We start from the raw sequence: 19,634 nt of genomic DNA, 5'->3' as shown, positions 1-19,634 counted from the left end.
CACTTTTTTCTTTTCTTGAAAACTTTCCCACACCCTTTTTATATTAGTTGTAAGGATTGCCAATAGGTTTTTTCTTAGTATAGGCCATTTTATTTGACACAACGCCACTAGGACGGCCTTATTTATCATTTGATGGTAGACGCTTGCTCCCATCTTAGATTTAGGTTTAGATTAGGCATTTTTCCAACCTGCATACAGGCAATAAACACCTTTGAACTGTGATCACTTGTCTTTCTTTACTGTTGCCACCATGAGTTCCTTACAGAGGTCATTGCCACCATTCATGTGGGAAAGGACAAAGGATTCGACAGAAGATCTGAGGTGCTTTGCTAGGATGAGGGGCTTGATTCCCCGCAGAACAGGAAGTTGGCCGCAAGCCATGTTCATCTTCCTTGCTATGTGCTCCTTGAAAGAGTGGTGTCTGTCAATGTAGGGTGCAAGTGAAGTGGCTCATGTGGAATGTGAAGCACTTGAGGTTCAAAGCCGAGAGTCAAGTCAGGATGTCGGGGTGTTCAGTTTTGTGGGTCAGCAGTAGGGATTTTGGTCTTGGAGGGATAGAGCTTTTGGTAGGCACTGGCCATCAAGGACTGATGTGAAGCAGGCCTTGAGCCTGTGGATGTCTCCCATGGGGGATATCTTGAGGTCGAGCTGTGTCTCAACTGCATATTGGTGGATTTTTTGTGGCGCCAAGAACGTTCCAAATGCTATGTTAAGGTTCAAAGATCAAAGGGGGGAAAAGGGTGGATCCTTGTGGTATTCCATAGTTGATGGATAGAGTTAGTGATTGAGGAATTCATTTGGACGAATTGGTGGCGGTTAGCCAGGTAGAATGTGAACCAGCTAATGACTATCTCGCTGATCCACATGTGGTGATCTAGAATGTCTAAGTGTTGAACATGGCTGAGAGGTCAAGGAGATTCCAGAGACAGGAATGCCAATTTTGTAGGTTAAGGGCATCACAGATCACCCTGATGGCAGCAGTTTCCTGTTGCATTGGGTCTGAAGCCAGATTGCTAAGACTGAAGGTGGCTGTGGGCATTGATGTATTGGAGTAATTGGGTAGCTACTGCTTTCCTAAGGATCTTACCCACTAAGAGAAGATGGTTGATGGGGTAGGAGTTGCTGGAGTTATCAGCATCCAGTGTAGGTTTCCTGAGAAGCTGCATGATTTGTCTTTTCTTGAAAGTCAAGGGGAAGATTCCTTGAGAGAGGAAGCTGTTGAACGCCAGGTAACGGAGGAGGGCATCAGTCAGAAGGATCTCGAGTACGGAGGCAGGGAGGATGTCGTTTGCTTACAATGTGGCCTTGACGGTGCTAGGGTGCAAGTAAGGTCTTACATGGTTAGTGTCTTGTAAGTTGTCCAGGTAGTAGTGGTTCAGCATTATGGAATGTGTGGTGTGCTGTCGGTTGTGGCATTTGTTTCTGTCCAGGAGTATCATGCTGATCTTGTTGATATAGAAAGAGGTGATGGAGGTGGTTTTTTCAATGGTGTATGGTATGAGTGAGTTCATCACAGTATTTCCGATGGTGTTGGTTTTCTGGCATTTGTTTAAGTTACATTATTGCCAATCAAGTATTCAGCAACTCCATTCAGGGAAAGCCAATTCCAAATGGATCCTGATACTGACATATGGGATTTTGTTCATCTCCTGAATTGCCATGAAGGTAGTTATTATTGAACTGGATTTTCATTGCTGGATAATGTAAGGGTGCAGAAGTAAGAGTCTGACACAGAGGTGGTATTTTGGTTGGCATATACTTTTATTTATAACCACAAAAGTAAAAGAAAAGCCTGTCTTGCCCTACTTACTATGAGGGGTACCTTAACAAAATTACTAAGGAGCCGGTCAGGATGTCCGTAAAGTGTCCACTGTCCTGTTTCTAAACCTATTTCCGTCCCTTACACTTTCAAACTAAGGAAAAACTGGATGTCTCATAAATCCATAAGGAGGACCCTCACATTTTGGATGTAGACTCCAAGGTACAGTTCTTGTGAAAGAATATGTAGTTCGAGGGGATTGGATCCTCCGACGTATTCCATATCTATGACATGTAATCACCACAGCTGTGCTGCTTCGGAAACTTTTTTCGGCGTCTGCGTCCTGCGTCGATGACGTCGATGCGCCGTCATCGAGGGCCTCCTCCGACGTCATCCGATGTGATAAGTAGGACGCACGACGCCCGTAGCCTCAGTTCCGTTTTTTCCGCGAACGTGTTGCTTCGTGATTCTCGGTTCACGCCTCGACTCTTTGGAGTTCTGTTCTTCTCGGTTCTTCGAACCTATTCGTTTTGTGCAAATCCTTCGTGTGAAGATGTCTTCTACTTCGTCTTCGACCCCGCGTCCGGGTTTCAAGAAGTGCGGGGAGTGTGGGTCCAAGATGTCGGTGACGGACTCGCACGACGCCTGCCTCTGGTGCCTCGGGGAGGCCCACGACACGGATGACTGTATCGACTGCCAGGCGCTCACGTCCAAAGCCTTATGCGAACGTAAGAAGAAGTTGTCGGTAGGTCGGGTGTCCAAGCCCAGGAAGTCGAAGTCTGCAGGGCTTTCGACGGATGATTCGAGGGGTGACTCTCCGCGTCATCGTCGGAAGTCTCGTGGGTCTCCTTCTAGGAGTCGGTCTCGCCACTCCTCAGCCTCTTTGAGGCGTTCTCGGAAGCGCCGACACCGGTCGTCTTCCAGGTCCTCCTCGGAGGACTCTGCCCGGCACGTCGCTTACCCCACCAGCCGTGCGACGCCGGAGGAATGGGCTTCCTTCGGGAAGAAAATACTGGCGATTCTTGAGTCGCAGGGTACTACGCCGTCCGCGCCCCCGAGTGGGGTCGGTCGTGTGAGGTCGAGAGACACCGCTCGCATGAGTGGTCGGCACGAGTCACGGGAGAGGTCCCGTTCGGACAAGGAGACTCGTTCTTGCCGTACCCGTTCCAGGTCCCGGTCCTCGACGCGTTCGAGACCGTGTGCACGTGTGAAGTCTTCGAGGAAGACATCGACGTCTGAGGCGTCGAGGGCGTCGACAGGCTTTCTCGAGGCTCCGGCTTCGAGGACGTCGTCGAGGCCGTCGACGCTCGGGTCGTCGAGGGACGCGCTCGGGGCTCCGGCCTCGAGGGCTGTGTCGACGCCACCGGTGCTGGAGGCGCTGCGTCTGACGTCGACGCCGATTTCCTCGGCGCCGATCCTCTCGGCGCCGATGCCGGTTCTCTCGACGCCGGCGCTGATTCGCTCGACACCATCGACGCCTTTCGTGTCGGAGGTACCCCGTGGCACGGGAGAACCCCCTAGGAAGGCTCTGGTTAAGAGCAAGCACTCTCGGGTGCCTTCTTTTCGCCACCTGGACTATATTTCAGAGGCGGATGAGGATTCTGATGGCCTGGTTCCTAGTCAGGTTCCAGCTGAAATTGTCTCGGGCCATAGTCAGTTTGACGAATTGAGACAGTCACTGCATGATGCCAGTGGACTGGAAACCTCTCCGGAGGTGGAGTTTTGTAGGCCTGAGCCTGGCTCTCATGCCGATTCCTCGTACCGGCGCCTTATGGCTAGGGTTTCTGAGTACTTGGGATGGTCTGCTCCCCCAGGGGAGTTTGTGCAGGATGATCTGACGGACATCCTTGATGTTGGTCCCCCAACTGACCCGGTACTGCCGTTCCATATGGCTTTACAGAGAAGGGTGGCGGCGGCTTGGACTGCTCCTGAGAGTCTCCCGGCGGTGGGCAGATCCTTGTCGCGAAAATACCGTCCAGCCAGTAGCGACCCCTGCTACTTGACCAGGCACCCCACTCCGGAGAGTTTGGTGGTGCAGGCAGCCACGGCCCCAGCAAAGCAGGCGTCGTACCCTACCATCCCTCCTGATAGGGACGACAAACGTTTTGATGGCTGGGCGAAGAAAGTGTTTTCTTCTGGTGGTATGGCGCTTCAGGCGGCCAACTCCATTTGCGCCTTGTCTCGTTTCACACACACTCTGTGGAACTGTGTTGCGTTGGCGGCTGAACATATTCCCGAAGGGGACGAACGGGATGGTTTCCTTGCTATGGTCCAGGATGGTAAGGATGCCATGTGTGAATCCGTTCAGTCGGGTTTGGATTTAGCTGAATGCGTCAGTAGGTCCATGGCGGCGAGCACCGTGATACGCAGGTTTGCGTGGTTGCGGAAGTCGGGATTTGCTCCTGATGTGCAGTCCCGGCTCCTCAACATGCCCTTTGACGGTGAACACCTTTTTGGCAGCAAGGCTGACGAGAGCCTTGAGAGGTTGCAGACCTCAAAAGCTGCAGCGAAGTCGTTGGGCGCTGCAGTTCGCCAACCTCCGCCTTTTCGTCCTAGGGGACAGCAGTGGAGGGGTGGTTCCTTTCGCTATTACTCATCCTTCAGTAAAGCGAGAGGAGCTGGCAGTCAAAGAGGCCACCGCAGGGGTATCGGAGGTGGACGACAGGGTACCCGTGGTGCCAAGGCCGCTCGGGCAGTTGCCTCTTTGCCCTCAGGTAACGCCGCAGCCGCTCCCACTCAGTCGTGAGGCCATGTCCCATGGTTTGCCGGTTGGGGGAAGGCTGGCGCAGCATCTTGTAGAGTGGCAAGCCATTACTTCAGATGTGTGGGTTCTGGAGATCATAACCCACGGCTACTGTCTTCCTTTTCGGCACAGGCCTCGCGACAATCCACCGGGGAACCTCTCTTTGCAGAGTCCGGATCCGCTCCTTGCGCAGGAAATTCAAGCCCTGCTGGAGAAAGGCGCCATAGAACTGGTTCCTGTAGCGGAGAGGAACAAGGGGTGGTATTCCCCTTATTTTTTGATTTCGAAGAAAGACGGGGGATTGAGACCCATTATGGACTTGCGCGGTTTGAACAAACTCCTCAGGAAGGACAAGTTCAAGATGGTTACTCTCTCTCAAGTCCTCCAGGCCCTTCAGCTTCAGGACTGGTTGGTGTCACTCGATCTCAAGGATGCTTACTTCCATGTGCCGATCCATCCCAAGCACAAGAAGTACCTGAGGTTCGCGGTTGGCGACTCGCACTTTCAGTTTCGGGTCCTGCCGTTCGGATTGACCTCCGCCCCAAGGGTTTTCACCAAGCTCATGGTGGTGGTGGCAGCGCATCTCGGGCAAGGGGGGGATTCACGTCTACCCCTACCTGGACGATAGGTTGATCAGGGGGAGCTCTCCCGAGCACGTCCTGGATCATCTGTCCGTCACCTGCCACTCCCTTCACAGGCTGGGCTTCTCCCTCAATTTAAAGAAGTCCCATTTGACGCCAACACAGCGGCTCCAGTACATAGGAGCAGTGCTCGACACTTCCCTAGGGCAGTGTTTTCCTCCCCAGGTGAGGGCTCTTCACATTCAGCAGATGGTGCACAAGTTTCAGCATGCCCAGACGCTCCCTGCGTTCGAGTTCTTGAGGTTGCTCGGCCTCATGGCATCCTGCGTTCTTCTGGTGCCAGAGGCTCGCCTGCGGATGAGATCTTTGCAGTGGGCACTCAAGACGCAATGGTCGCAGTCCTCCGGCAGGATGTCGGACCCGGTTCAGGTGCCGCCCTCGGTCGCCCGGGATCTTCTGTGGTGGGCCGTCGAAGGCAACTTGATGAGGGGGGCTCCATTTTGGCTTCCCTGGCCGGAGGTGACGATCGTGACGGATGCATCCCTCACGGGATGGGGAGCTCATGCCAACGGGCTGACAGTCAGCGGTCGTTGGTCTCCGTCGGAGTCCAGACTCCATATCAATCTTTTGGAGCTGAGGGCCATCAGGCTAGCCCTGAAGGCTTTTCTGCCGACTGTGCGAGGACAGAGTGTCCTGATCCTGACGGACAATACAGTGGCCATGCACTACCTCAACAAAAAAGGGGGGGCAGGGTCACTTCCTCTGTGCAGGGAGGCGATGCAGCTCGAGTTCTGGGCCCTCCAGCAGGAAGTTTCGATCTCGGCAGTTCATCTGGCCGGAGACGAGAACGTGACGGCGGACGCTCTGAGCAGGCAGAGCGCAATCTCTCACGAGTGGGAGGTGGCTCAGGAGATTCTCCTGGAGATCTTCACCCTTTGGGGGACCCCTCAAGTGGATCTCTTCGCCTCCAGTGTCAACCGGAAGTGCGAAAGGTTTTGCTCGTGGGAATTTCCTCCAAAAGGAGCCTTAGGAGACGCGTTCGTGGTGGAGTGGTCATTCCCGCTGCTGTACGCGTTTCCTCCAGTCCCCGTCATCCCGCAAGTGCTGCGGAGGTTACGGAAGTTCGGTTCCCGGATGATCCTCATTGCCCCGGCGTGGGCTCGGAGGACGTGGTACCCGGACCTTCTCGACTTATCCATCTGCCCTCCACGTCGTCTTCCCTACCGAGACGATCTGCTCTCACGGAAGGGGGTCTGGTTCTCCATCCAGAGGTCGGATCCCTCAACCTTCACGCTTGGCTTCTGAAAGGTTGAGGTATAAGGATTGGGACCTCCCTGAGGACGTGATGGATGTGTTGCTTTCGGCCCGAAGGCCAGCAACAAAGTCTCTGTACCGTTGCCATTGGCGTAAGTTCTGCGACTGGTGCGGAGTTCAGAATGTGGATCCTTTTGCATGTGACATCCCCATGGTTCTGTCCTTTTTACTTTCTTTGGCCCACAGGGGCTTGCAAGTGGGTACCGTTAAAGGTTATCTGGCGGCGCTGTCCATCTTTAAGCGCTCGTCTGAAGAGTGTTCTTACTTTAAATTCCCTTTGATTTCACAGTTTCTGAAAGGGCTCACTAATGTGTTCCCTCCGTCACCTTTCCTGGTGCCCGGTTGGGATTTAAACCTTGTTCTTAAGTTTCTTATGGGTGCTCCGTTTGAGCCTTTACATTCTTGCCCTTTGAGGCTGTTGGCTCTGAAAACTGTGTTTTTAGTTGCGGTTACTTCCGCTCGCAGAGTGAGTGAGTTACAGGCACTTTCAGTTAAGCCTCCCTTCACTGTATTTCACAAGGACAGGGTTGTCCTTAGAGTTCGTCCTTCTTTTCTTCCGAAGGTAGTGACGGAATTTCATTTGGCCCAGAAGGTTGTTCTTCCGGCATTCTATCCTCCTCCGCATCCTGGTAAGGAAGAGGAGAGGCTCCATAGGCTTGATCCTAGGAGAGCTTTAAGCTTTTATGTTTCACGCATGTCCCGGGTCAGAGTGGACGATCAACTCTTTATTGGTTACGCTGGAAAGCGTTTGGGGCAAGCTGTGACGAAACAGACTTTGTCTCGCTGGATTATTTTGGCCATCTCGGAGTGTTACCGCTTGGCGGGTAAGGACCCACCGGCTGGCTTGCGGGCCCATTCTACCAGGGGTATGGCTGCGTCTACTGCCCTGCAGAGGGGTGTTCCTATTCGCAACATCTGTGATGCAGCCACCTGGGCTTCAGTACATACATTTGTACGTCACTATTCCCTCGATTCCATCCGAGCACAGGATCTGGCCTTTGGCAAGGCGGTCCTTTGCTCTGCTATTTGATTGGCTATTCTAAATCTTGATTCTAAATTCTTTCCCTCCTCCTTGCTCTGGTACTGCTTTGGGAGTCTGTCATAGATATGGAATACGTCGGAGGACCCAATCCCCTCGAAGAACAAGTTACTTTCTTACCTGGTAACGTTCTTTCGATGGGATGGTCCGACGACGTATTCCATATCGCTCCCTCCCTGCCTTCCCCGCTGCAGAATTTCTTTTGCGATTGCAGCTTACGTTCCGCAAGGCTTTGTGTCTGACTGGCAGTTGACTAGTGTCACACGTTCTGGGGGAAAAAACTACAACTGAGGCTACGGGCGTCGTGCGTCCTACTTATCACATCGGATGACGTCGGACGTCGGAGGAGGGCCTTGACGACGGCGCATCGACGTCATCGACGCAGGACGCAGACGCCGAAAAAAGTTTCCGAAGCAGCACAGCTGTGGTGATTACATGTCATAGATATGGAATACGTCGTCGGACCATCCCATCGAAAGAACGTTACCAGGTAAGAAAGTAACTTGTTCTTCTAATGTCCACTGCTTGAATGTTCAGACCAATTTAAAGAAAATGCAGTTCCCCAATCTCCTCAAGGGAACCTCTTCCTTGGTTCTTGTTTCAAATCATAAACAAAACACAGATCCCCACTCTTCTGGGGGAATCCTCTTCCTCTGTCTGTGAAACAAAAATTTAGCACTTAAGTCTCTTATCAGGCCTGGTTCACTAACCTACCAGAGCTGACCATAGACTTTCCCAAATTATTTAGTACTTTAATTATCAATCGCCTATCCAGTCCGGCTCACTGACCTGCCAGACTTGATTAGATCACTTTGCCTCCTTTAACCTTTGATACCTTCTTGTGGTCTCCCCCACTTCCTCTGGACTCCAGCCCACTGGTTATAGGTATCTTCGCACTGATGTGGATCTTTGACCCTTAAATCCTTTACTGATGGACCTTGCCCATTTCCATTTGAGTCCCAGAACCTGTGGTATACTGGTAGAGCTTCCCTGCTGTCATATGGGTTCCAGACCCTGTTCTTCTGCGGGATTCCTGTCCCTGCTTCACCTATTGTTCACTTTGATGGACCCTGTACACTATCCTGTCGGGTACTATCCCAAATAGGTTTATTCCCAGCGTTCATATCAACTTGCATAATTCCTCTGTTATTCCCTTTTGCTCTTTGGGATGTACTTATCTGATTTACAATTCCTTCAGCTCCCTCTGTGCCCCAATAACTGCCTGACTCTTTCTCTACCTTTGGGAAGTCTCAGGCGGTCTCTGGTGTCTGCTGGAGGAGGAGCAGAGCTTCTGTGCTGCTGCCGTGCTCTTTGTTCTCTCTCGGGTCTCCACAGCTCCAGACTCTCCTCACGTCTGTCTGCTCACGTCCCTGTTCTCAGTCTGCTTTCACCGGTTGGGCTTCATTTCTCTGTCACTGGCCAGCTCTGCCTCACTTGGACATCTTGGAAAGTCACATCTCTCTGCGTCCCAGTTTCCAGCCTTCGCGTCTCCTGCCATGGAATAGGCATCTCGTTCTGTACTCCTCTAGGGCTGGCTTGATGCTTCATTAATTCTTCCTTTTTTTATGATTGGGCCTGCCTCTTGAAAGCTGTGTTGGTTCCACGGTGGGCTTTTGCCTTCTTGTTCCATCTTCTTCATCTCAGTCGTATGTTGTATTAAGCTTGGCTAAATCTCCCTCTTCCTCTTCCTTGCACAGTATTGTTAATGAGACCCTCTACACATAGAGGTATGGGGGACCACAGTGGCCTGAGTGGGATATGAGGAGAGGGGGTACACCAAAGGGTTAAGTGAATACTACGTTCTCTCAGGGTCGTCACTGGTCCCATGTAGGCATTCCCTCCCCATGAGATCCACCCTCTGAGTACCATGCCCAGGGAGACTATCCGGCAGCTTCACTTGCTGTTATCCTGGTCTGCTGCCTCAAGTCAGAGCGCCCTCTTATACATTCCGTTTCACCTATTTTCTACTGAATCCAATTGCCCATGTTTGTGTGCATTTCATGAATTACTATTGTGAACATTCCAGGGGTGATTGCCCTTTTAGCACCCTGGGTAGGTGCACCAGCCAATCAATATTTGCAGAACACTGGTGTTATTTTCCAGTAAAACAACCATTTTACATAGCTTTCCGGCTTACTAAATGCTCCCCAACCATAGGGCCCTCCTTTCCCTTTGTGACCACCGAAATTGGCCACCCAGTTAATGTTAAATAAATGCCTCCTGATGACTTAACTGAGAGTAGACCACTCTCATCCTCGCCCATCAAGCTGTCAAGGAAACAGAAAACTGTCTTAAGTGCAATTTCCTGTTTCCTTGGTGGCCATCTTTGGTTGGGCTGTAGTTCATTTTATAAAGTGAAGCTCGTATGACTGTGTAGTACGTGAAATGTATGTCACCTCTAGTACCCACCATTTAAGGGTTCTAATGGAGATAATTGTGGAAGGCTGATGTTTTCTGTAATGGTCAAAGCTTCGCTCAGGAAGTTACTTGTGTATATATATATGGCCTGTCGCTGTGGTCACTATAATAATCAAGTTGATTGTGTTTGCTGTTTCCGCTGTATGTGTATCTAATATGTATCTATATTTACTGGAAATAAACACTTCAATTTGGGTTAACCTTCTGCAATAAGCTTTGCAATTAACTCGAACTTTAATTGGAGGAACATTCTGTATGCAAGTCAAAACCAAGAAACCTCCTGTAATTCATATGATACGTATATACTTGCTACTAGTTTACTGGCTGCTTTTTAGCATTATTTTGAAATTGATTTCGTTTTTATTGAATTGTTACTCTTTGCGTCCTGCTTTTAAAACTGTTCCTTATATTGTTCTATATTGGTGCTTTGCAATATTAGTTATCTTGCATTATCTTAGAGTGTGTGCGATTTAAAACAGATTTTTCTCTGCACGCATGCACCATGGGTGCATTGTACTACTCTTTCCATAGTTCTTTGTAGTTCTTTAAAGCGCTCTTTACTTCAAACCTGGTGTGAAGGGGCCGGCTGGTCTGTGCCGGTCCGTGCAGGACCGCAGAACAGAAGTTCCTTCTCGGCTGCTTACATGGGGCTGGCTGAGGTCCTCAGCACCATCGAGGCATCCAGGAACATTTTCACACCCTGTTCACGTGATTTATTGTCAGATGGGAATGTGATTGACAATGCTGGTGCTATGAATCTCAACTACCCCCTCTTTGTAAGTAATTTATCCTTCGTTTCCTCTCAACCCTCGGACATCACGCCTTTATTGAAGGAAAGGGAATCTCTGTTGCGTAATTCATCCTGTAACAAGATTTTGGAACACGGTTCTTCTGCTGGGTGTTTTTGATCTGACTGCTCAGCCCTCAATGTCCGTACTAAATTTATTTCTTACCACGCCATCCGTGGTGGGAGCAGATATTTTGTCTCTTGATCCCTCTTGTGACTTAGCTCTGGGTGTCAAATTCCCGACCCGGACACAAGCTCTGGTAACAAGAGGTGGTAACGCATCTTATCCTGCCTGCTTCTAACCCACTAGGTTCATCTCCTAGATGTTCTAATAACCACAGAATTACCCCTGTGCATAACCTGTCCTGTGTGCTCCTTAATACTCGTTCATTGGTCAAACATGCCACATACATTGTTGACATGAATATAGATATTTGTGCAATAACGGAATATTGTGGACACATGGCAGCCGGCACCTCTCTTAACGTGGCCATTTCTGATGGTTATAATATTTTCAGACAAGACAGAGAAGTCACTAAGGGGAAGGGTGGTCGCTCTGATTTTTAAGTCTTGATTAAATATATGTGAATCTAGAGGGTCAATAATGAATGGTATAGAGTACCTCCATGCCAAAAGTGGCTTTAATGCAGAATCCACCATGAATGCTATTCCTATTTATAGACCCCCCTTCTTTGGTGGTTAACTTTACACAAGCACTCTCTAATTATTTGCTGCCTGTGTTAAGGCTTAATTCGAGATTCCTTCTTTTAGGGGACTTTCATTATTGGCTGGGCCATAAAGAGGATCAGGGAGCTGCGGATCTTGAGTCCGCCTTGACTAATTTAAGTTTTGAAAAACTGAATTGTTTACCCACTCACAATCTTGGCCACACTCAACTGGATCTCGGCTACTAAAGTCTTGACCAAGGACCTTGATGTATTTCCTAGCCCCTGGTCAGACCATGCCTTTATACACTTCTCTATTCAAGCCGGTTTCCCTGCGAAAATGAAGAATAGAATGATTCGGGGGGGCGGGGGTCCAAGCAGAAATCATAAACTGCTCACACGGGATAGAATCGAACCCCTGCTTATAGAACTCCTCCTATTAATTGTACTCCCCTTGACTGCGCTACTGTCATCTCCAAATTGCTTCACTCTAATCTCGAGGTGATTACCAAGTCTTTAGCCGCTCTCAAACGTAGGAAAAGGAGGAAAGGGGCCTGAAATAAATCCTGGTTTTCGGCCGATTTGAAAAAATTTAAATATTCCACCTTGATATTATTTTATAACCTGGAGACTAGTCCTTTGCCTCAGGCATTGACAGCATATAAAACTGCAGCCGAAGTCTATAAATTGGCTATTGTGGAAGCTAAGAATTGTTTTTTCAATTCCAGGATATCTATTGTTCGTTCTGAGGTTAAGGAGCTTTTTAACATACTCAAAGAGCAGGAGGTTACTGGTTCTTCTACCATAAGACAACCTAACAAGGATGTCACTTGGTGTCAGGGTATTCAGGATGACATGGTTAATAAACTTAAAGGCATTAGACTAGACATAGTGCACAGGAAAGAGGTAGCTCCTGGTCAGCCTATGGATGGGGGGTCGACTTCATTTAAATGAAGTCCCTCTATCCCACAATTAAATTTTTCGACCATTTCTGAGGAGGAGCTCTCGGTTATCATTAATCAACTTAAAGCTACATCTTGCAAAGGGGACCCTTGCTCGGCTGCAATAATTAAAACCTGCCCCCCGGTTCTTCTGGCGGCCATATGTAACTTTGTTAATGCCTCATTGACTGAAGGTCATGTGCCCGTAGACCTTTAAAAAAGCTTGGGTCACACCCATCTTAAAAAAACCTGGTCTTCCTCAGGAGGTTCCGCTTAATTATAGACCTATTACAAATACACCGTTCTTGTTCAAGATTCTTGATAGGGTTGCTTATGGACAGATTGCCCATCACTTGAACAATTTTCCCGTGCTTAACCGCCGCCAATCCGGCTTTAGAGTCGGTTTTGGCACAGAAACAGCATTATTAGAACTTAAATCAAGGCTACTAGAACGTATGGATAATAGCCTTGCCTCTATGCTTATGCTTTTGGACCTCTCAGCAGCCTTCGACCTGGTTGACCATTCTATACTGGTCGCCAGGTTGGAAGCTGTAGCCATTTTCTCTCTGGCTACAGTATGCTGGACAGCCTACTTTCTTAAGAGGCTAAGTAGAGTCTTCTCAGGGGATGCAGCGGCCTCTCCAGTCACTGTTGAATGTGGTGTGCCGCAGGGGGCTTGCATTTCCCCCTGCCTTTACAACATATTCATGGTTCCCTTCTTTGCTTTGTTGGATCAGGAGGGCATCATGTTCACCAATTACGCTGATGACACTCAGTGTGCCATCCCTGTGATGGGTGCTCATTCAATGGATGAAGCTGAATTGAATAGAGTATTCATAGCTATTGAGAGCTTGATTGTAGAGAACAACTTAGCCTTAAATAAAGGCAAGGCAGAGTTCTTGATTGTAGGCGCACAGTCGATTCTTTCTAAACTAGGCCCTACCTATGAGTTTCCAGCTCGTTGACGTTACAATAACCCCCTTGAAGGTTAAAATACTGGGTGTAGTTCTCGACCAGCAACTCACCATGAAGGCCCATTTGGGGAGTATTGGATCATCTGCTGTTTATTATATTAAACTCTTAGCCCCACTCAGGCCCTTCATCACCCAGGCTAAATCGATTATTGCTGCAGCCTTTTGGCTGGCATTAGCAAATCAGAAGGTAACAGACTTTGTCATCCAAAATGGGGCTGAAAGGGTCGTGATGGGGCTCTCCCGTCGTGATCATGTGTCCGCTTTTAGAAGAGGGCTTCACTGGCTCCCGGTGTAGGCCGGGATGCGCTTTCGCCTTCTAGTTATTACTTTTAAGTGCACTCAGGAATGCCCAGCTATTTGCAACATCTTATAGCTGAATAAACTCTAAGCAGATCTCTTGGATCAAGTCACCAGAAACTCCTTTTCGATCCCGAGATGTAGAACTAGAAAAACTGAAAGGGGTGCTTTCTACATCTTGGCGCCTAAGGCTTGGAATGACCTTCCCCTGGAGCTCCGCTGCCAGCCTAAACTGGTTTCTTTTGAAAAGAAATTGAAAACATGGCTGTTTGCGTAATCACAGATTCCTGCACCTTGCTTTTCCGAGTTTCTTCAGTCTTCTGACTCTGTTTGTCAGCGCCCTAATGCCCCAGAGTCCAAGGTTTACGCTATATAAATACTTGAAAGTAAAAAGTTAAGTAAAGTAAAATTCACCAGTTACGGTTAGCAAAGCAACATAACTAGCTCTGCCATGAGCTCTGCTCATGGTTTTCTAGGGGAAATAAGTGTTTTATCCGTTTGGACTGTTTCAAGTTGCCCTCATAAGCAAACAAAAAGTAAACCTCAGCATTCTGGGCTGCTAAATATACTTCTGTCTTTTTTTTCTCTGATGACCTGTGGGAATTGTGGGTACATAAAGCTTTTTTGGAATACCATGTGTGGCCTCATGAGCAGCAGTGAATGGATTCTAGCTTTCCATAGGTCCTCACAAAACATCTTTTCAGTCACCATATACAAACTGTTGGATGTTGTAATTTGACCTGCAACTTACTGTCTACAATTACAACTGTTTACCTCGTTTACAGGATGCAGTGTTCTCGTGCAATACAAGGGGAAATTGAGAGTGACACACTGAGAAGTCGGTAAGTAAAGATAATGCGGCTTGTTCCCAGCTTTACAATAAGAAACTAATGTGGAGGTTTAAAAACTCTTTGGTGGTGAATGGAGTATTACAACATTTATTTTTGTGATTTTTTTTTTTTTTTTTTGTTTTTTTTATCCCTGCAATTTTTATGACCCATTTAAAAAAACAAAGTTATGCGTCAAGTTGTGAATGGCAAACCTGGGCCAGATGTTTTAAGATTGTGTTAAACGGTGAAAAAAACACCTAACATTTTTTTTCATCCAATCAAAGGTGATACTCTGCAGCGTGTACCCAGGTGAATGGTTAGCTTCACTGCGTAACCTATAAGTATCAAAATGTAAGAAAATCCTTGAAGGTAGCAACGCACAGATTACGAAAAAGTATGGGAGTATTTCTTTATAGAAAAGCAAAATCCTTTGAGAAATATTCCATATTTATTCAATTTCTTATTTGGATTGGTGAACGAGCCTACACTCAGGCACGTACTAATGTTTTGCCTTTACCACGGCCTTATCAAGGCTGATTCAATTAAACATAACCAAAGTAAATTAGGCATGAGGCAACTTTGCTTGTGGTGAGTATGGTGCCAAAAAAGTGCGGCAGTTGAGTAGTTGTACATTTTCAGATGGGGATCCAAAATTTCATCTATTTGGTTGTTGACAGTTGAATTAGAGTTTGTGTTTCAATAGTCGTGGTACAATAGCCATATTTCATAGCAAGAGGCTGGAAAGTCTTTTAACATTATGTACAAGGGGTCCAAGTTGCGCCTAGAACCTGTGGTATACAATGTTGTTGAATTTAGTGACATTTATAGCAATGTTTGTAGCTGATCACCATATTAAAGAGGAAATGGGGAAAAAAGGGTAATTTTGAGATGGTATCCCAGATACTGGTGACCCCGTGCCGCCTCACCTTCCCCAGAAAATAGTGTGTGTTGTTAACTGCCGGTGTTCACATTTTTGTACAGTCTTAGCAGGGAGGTGGTTGTATACAAGTGGAACACCGCAAACTCGCCAGCATTAAACAAAAGGAGCTTAACTCACATTAAACTAAATGGAGACTGACTGGAAAAACGATTAGGTCCTTAAACGCATGCAAGGAGTTGATTTTATAAGACCGTAACAACATTTTCAACGTAAACCTGCTAGTCAACTATTCAAGAGTAATGAGCAAGCCTAGAAAACCGCGGTTATGCGTGGAAAGTTAAAATGTTTTTTTAAAAAACCTAGCTGGTAATCGGATGGAATTGGGTTTTGAACAGGAAATAATGATGCAGACCTTTTAGGAAGGGGAGCAAGCACACGTTGCACAGGGGTAAGAGCATGAAGTTGATGGTGGCGAGAAGCCCATTAATAAAAGGTGATTTCTGAATTCGGGTTCTTGGGAACCTGCCTCTGACTATCACAGTATATGGTTTCCCACCAGAGAGCTGAATTTAAAATGGGTGGAAGGGAAATGGAGTGGAAGGGCGAGAAGTAGAATGTGTGGTTGGGGACGAGTGTGGACGAGCATAGCTGACAGTGCGGGTGATGGTTAGAGCTGTTGGTCAACTTGGGAGACAACCTGAAAAAGAGAAAAGCAGAGGGGGGGCATATGAGCGTTTTCCATCTGCTAGGGGGAATCTCCCATATGTTTTGAAAATTTTAGGAGCTTTAGTAAATGGATTCTGCCATGAAAGTGAGATCTGCTAAATAGTCTCACTTTCAGACAGCGTTCTCTGTTTACAAAATTGGTGTTGGTGGGTTTCTACCGAGATGATCCTGCCGGCCATTGGGTGCAATATTGAACTTACCAGCATCCATATACAAGACACCATGTGTATACTCCCCGCCTGGCATGACTTCAGTGGTTAGTCCACACATTACCTAGTATAAAAGCTCGAAATGATCACATGTAGAAACAGAGTAACAGTTGCTCATGTAGGTTTCGTTTAAACAAATATTTGACACTAAGGAAATGCTTTTCATATCATATAGCTGTCTACTGACAGATCTCACCTTATCCATTATTATAGGGTGAGGGAAATTGGATGCATGTCTTTTGAAAAATAATAACTGGTTGAATTTAATTTGCTTAAATTGTTTACTGCAGAATGTGGGTGTACCACCTGCAACTCCCCCAAAAGCCTTTACCCACTCCACCAAAATTGACTGACCCCCAACTCACCATCTACATTTTGGGGGTTAAATTGGATCAATCCAAAAATGTGAGCAAAATGAAAATTCAAGCAGTTGCTATTCGAGCACTGGACCTACTGCCAGGAAAGTATGGTGTGGAAATAATCTACTGAAACAAAATGAATCTTGAGCAGTACTGAGTGCCACAGCGGATTAAATGGAAACCCGATTTTTGGCCAAATCTGCTATAAAGCTGGTAGAAGCCTACAATTAGGAGGAGTTGAAGCATTTATAGTGACTGCAGGAAGATGCCCTCCAAAAGATTCCTTACTGGCATATGAAGAACAAACATTCTTTTTAAATAGACATTGGCCTTTTGGGGTAAAGATTGCATCCCTTTGAAAGTAAACAAGCATTTTCTTCAATTTAAATAATTGTATACCCCTTGTCCTGAGGGCAGTATGGTTAATAACGAAAGATGAGCTATGTCTGGGTTGACATGTGCTTTCTGGAAATGTACAATTATGCTGGCAAATACTTTTGATGTAATTTTGTCAACCTGGTTTCAAGACCCATTCCTCTGTTGACCATTAGCTGTCTGGATCTGCTCATCACCCCAAACAAACTATTTGGGTGCAGTCTCAGAAGTCCATTTCGTTCTCATTGGGAAAGCCCGACACCTAGAACATCTGCCCTCAGACGGCCAGGATGGGCCCTTGCTTCGAAGGACACATTCTGGAAGCCAAAAGGTAATCACACCACGGTGCAAGAGTTTCCTGCATGCAAGGTAGTCATGTGAAGGGGCAGAGTTACAGTAGGGAGAAGTACATAACTTTGGAATCTCTTTGGTCACTAGCACTTCCTGTGCCACCTCAGCACTTGCTGCAGCCAAAGCACCCCGTGACTGCCATCATTAGGCAAACTATTCTAAACACAGCAGCCAGGATTGAACCCTGACAGAAGAGGACAAATTCACTTTAGCAGATGGACTATTCGCAGCGGTGAGACCCTTTTTTATTAAATTATCGTTTGACTACAGAAGAACGATTTTGCTGTAACTTTTCTGCAGTACCGTCTGCTCAAAGTCCTCTGCCTTAGAGGGAAGATGGAGACCTCCAAGAATGGAGAAATACCCTTCCCTCACCATCCCAGAGGAACATTTTGTGTGAATGGCTGTAGGACAAGGCCCGTCTACAAAAGGACAATGGCAGAGAAGCTCCTGCTCACTGGAGGTGGCAGCTGCTGAAAGTATTCTTTGGAAACCTTCCTGGTGGGAAGGGCAGAAAAAGGACTTGCCTTGTACTTTTTAACTGGGCCTCAAAGCAACCCAAGGACAGGAACAACTCTGGGCTCTCGAACCACTTGTGAGGGGCGCCAACCCTTACATCACCTGCCTGTCTCAAGCTTCTTTGCACATGTGATTCTGCCACCTGTTGCACTGTACTCTGTGCCAGACCCAATCGACTCACTAACCAACCCGATCCTAACTCACCCCCTAAATAATCTCCCAGACTCCGTTAAAAGCCTAATACATGGGAGACCACCAGGGTGTGTGCTGATGTGACCTGCCTCAGTGTGATGCTCCTGCCCGAGGGACCAGCAAATTGGGATTAGCCCACTGTTTTTGCATCCTGCATGTCCTACGGCCCGTGTGGTGTGGCAGAGGACCCCCGGCGGCACCCGGAGGTGGAAACAGGCAAAATTGGGCCCGGTTCTATGCAGATAGAAGCTCCGGCATCTGAGTCGAAACCAGTGAGGAGCGGAGCAAGAACGCCGAAGAGCAGGTGGTGTTTGGAGTGGACCGGGAGAGGTGGGGAGGTGAGTCTGTGCACCCTCCACCCCCCGACATACTTCAGTGCAGTGCCAAGGAAGTGAGCCCTGCACCTGCCAGATGGGCAGCCAACATGAGCAGAGGAGCTGGACTGCCGGGGGGTGGGGGGAGACGAGAGACGCTGTCGCCGGCAGCCTGTGACCTGGGGAAACTCCAGAGGAGAGTCCCGGAAGACGATGGAGGTCCCATGAAGGAGGTGCTAAGGGAGGAGGGAGAGTCTTGTCGAAGTGGCACCAGTGAAGAGGATCGGCCGTGAGGTCCCAATTAAAGAGGCCCCAATTAAATAAATTCTGGTTAAACACCACGCGGAGAGTAAGCGGCTCAACCGAGGGAGCCTGCAAACTTACAATAGTGGCTGGGAATTGGGGAGGCACTGCAGAGACTTGGGAAGGGGCTGCTATGGAGAAGGAGGAGACAGCCAAGGGGTTGTAAAGCCTCAGAAAAGGGAGGCTCAAGGCCACAATAGACATTGCCACAGGCATATAACACTACCCTGCCAGGGCTAGAACCAGCCCACAGCCCGGGGGATGAAGCCTCCCAGCGGGACCGTAGGAGAGGCTCCTGTGGCCATATGAGTGACGACACCAGTGAAAGTTGCCTGCCAGAATAGGGAGGGAAGAGGCAGGGGAGTACCTGAGTATGCAGTTGTAACTACAGAGTAGAAGCCGGAGGGTGAGGAGGGAGCCCAGGAGCAGGATACCAAGGAGGGAATGCCATCTGAAGTGAGTCAAGACAAATTGGGGGATCCCGAGTGCCCAGCTCTACCTGAGAAGGAGTTGCAGAGGTATGGGTCCCCAGGTCTGTTCCTAGGGAGAGTGCCTGCCCCGTAGAGGACCCCATAAAATACCACTGTCAAGTGAGGACACCCACTGAACAAGCAGGGTAAAAGGTAGAACACGGAGAAGATGGAGGGCCGGTTGGGAGTCCAACCCTCCCTCCAGAACCGGGCAATCCTGGCAGCGTTGATTGTAAAGGACGAAGGTGAGGGCCCCCAGGAGTCCACCTGGGGCATGTGCCTCTCTAGGTGAAGAGCCAAGCCACAGGGAGACAAAGGCAAGTAGGGGAGTGCAGAGCGAGTTAAAAGCAGAGACTGACAAGTCGCCCTGCTTCATAGGTGGGAGGGGGTCAGTGGTCGGCCGTCTGATCACCCCCCTCCACCACAGGCGTCCACGATATCTGACCCACGGGAGCAAGTAGGAAAGGTGAAAGGAGACAACGGAGGAGGGCCCCCATGAACGAGGAACAACATCTGGTCAAGGAGGTGAACGGATGGAGGGGGAACTGAACCGAGAAATGACCCACCTGCTGAAAGTGGTGCCTCACC

The 19,634-nt window shown here is 48.4% G+C and overlaps 1 protein-coding gene across 2 annotated transcripts in view; it reads left to right on the top strand.

The window, feature by feature from the left end:
• LOC138468519 (centromere protein H-like) overlaps positions 1-19,634 on the top strand; it is a 655,463-nt gene that overhangs the window by 428,613 nt on the left and 207,216 nt on the right. For both annotated transcript variants that reach the window (XM_069609017.1, XM_069609018.1), the window contains exon 6: positions 14,304-14,360. In XM_069609017.1, the coding sequence (XP_069465118.1) occupies positions 14,304-14,360 (57 nt within the window). The remainder of the gene's footprint in view (positions 1-14,303; positions 14,361-19,634) is intronic.

This window comes from Ambystoma mexicanum, chromosome 4q, assembly GCF_040938575.1.
Source record: "Ambystoma mexicanum isolate Mex_15411 chromosome 4q, UKY_AmexF1_1, whole genome shotgun sequence".
Classification (NCBI taxonomy): domain Eukaryota; kingdom Metazoa; phylum Chordata; class Amphibia; order Caudata; family Ambystomatidae; genus Ambystoma; species Ambystoma mexicanum.
This window is presented reverse-complemented; position numbering and strand designations above follow the sequence as displayed.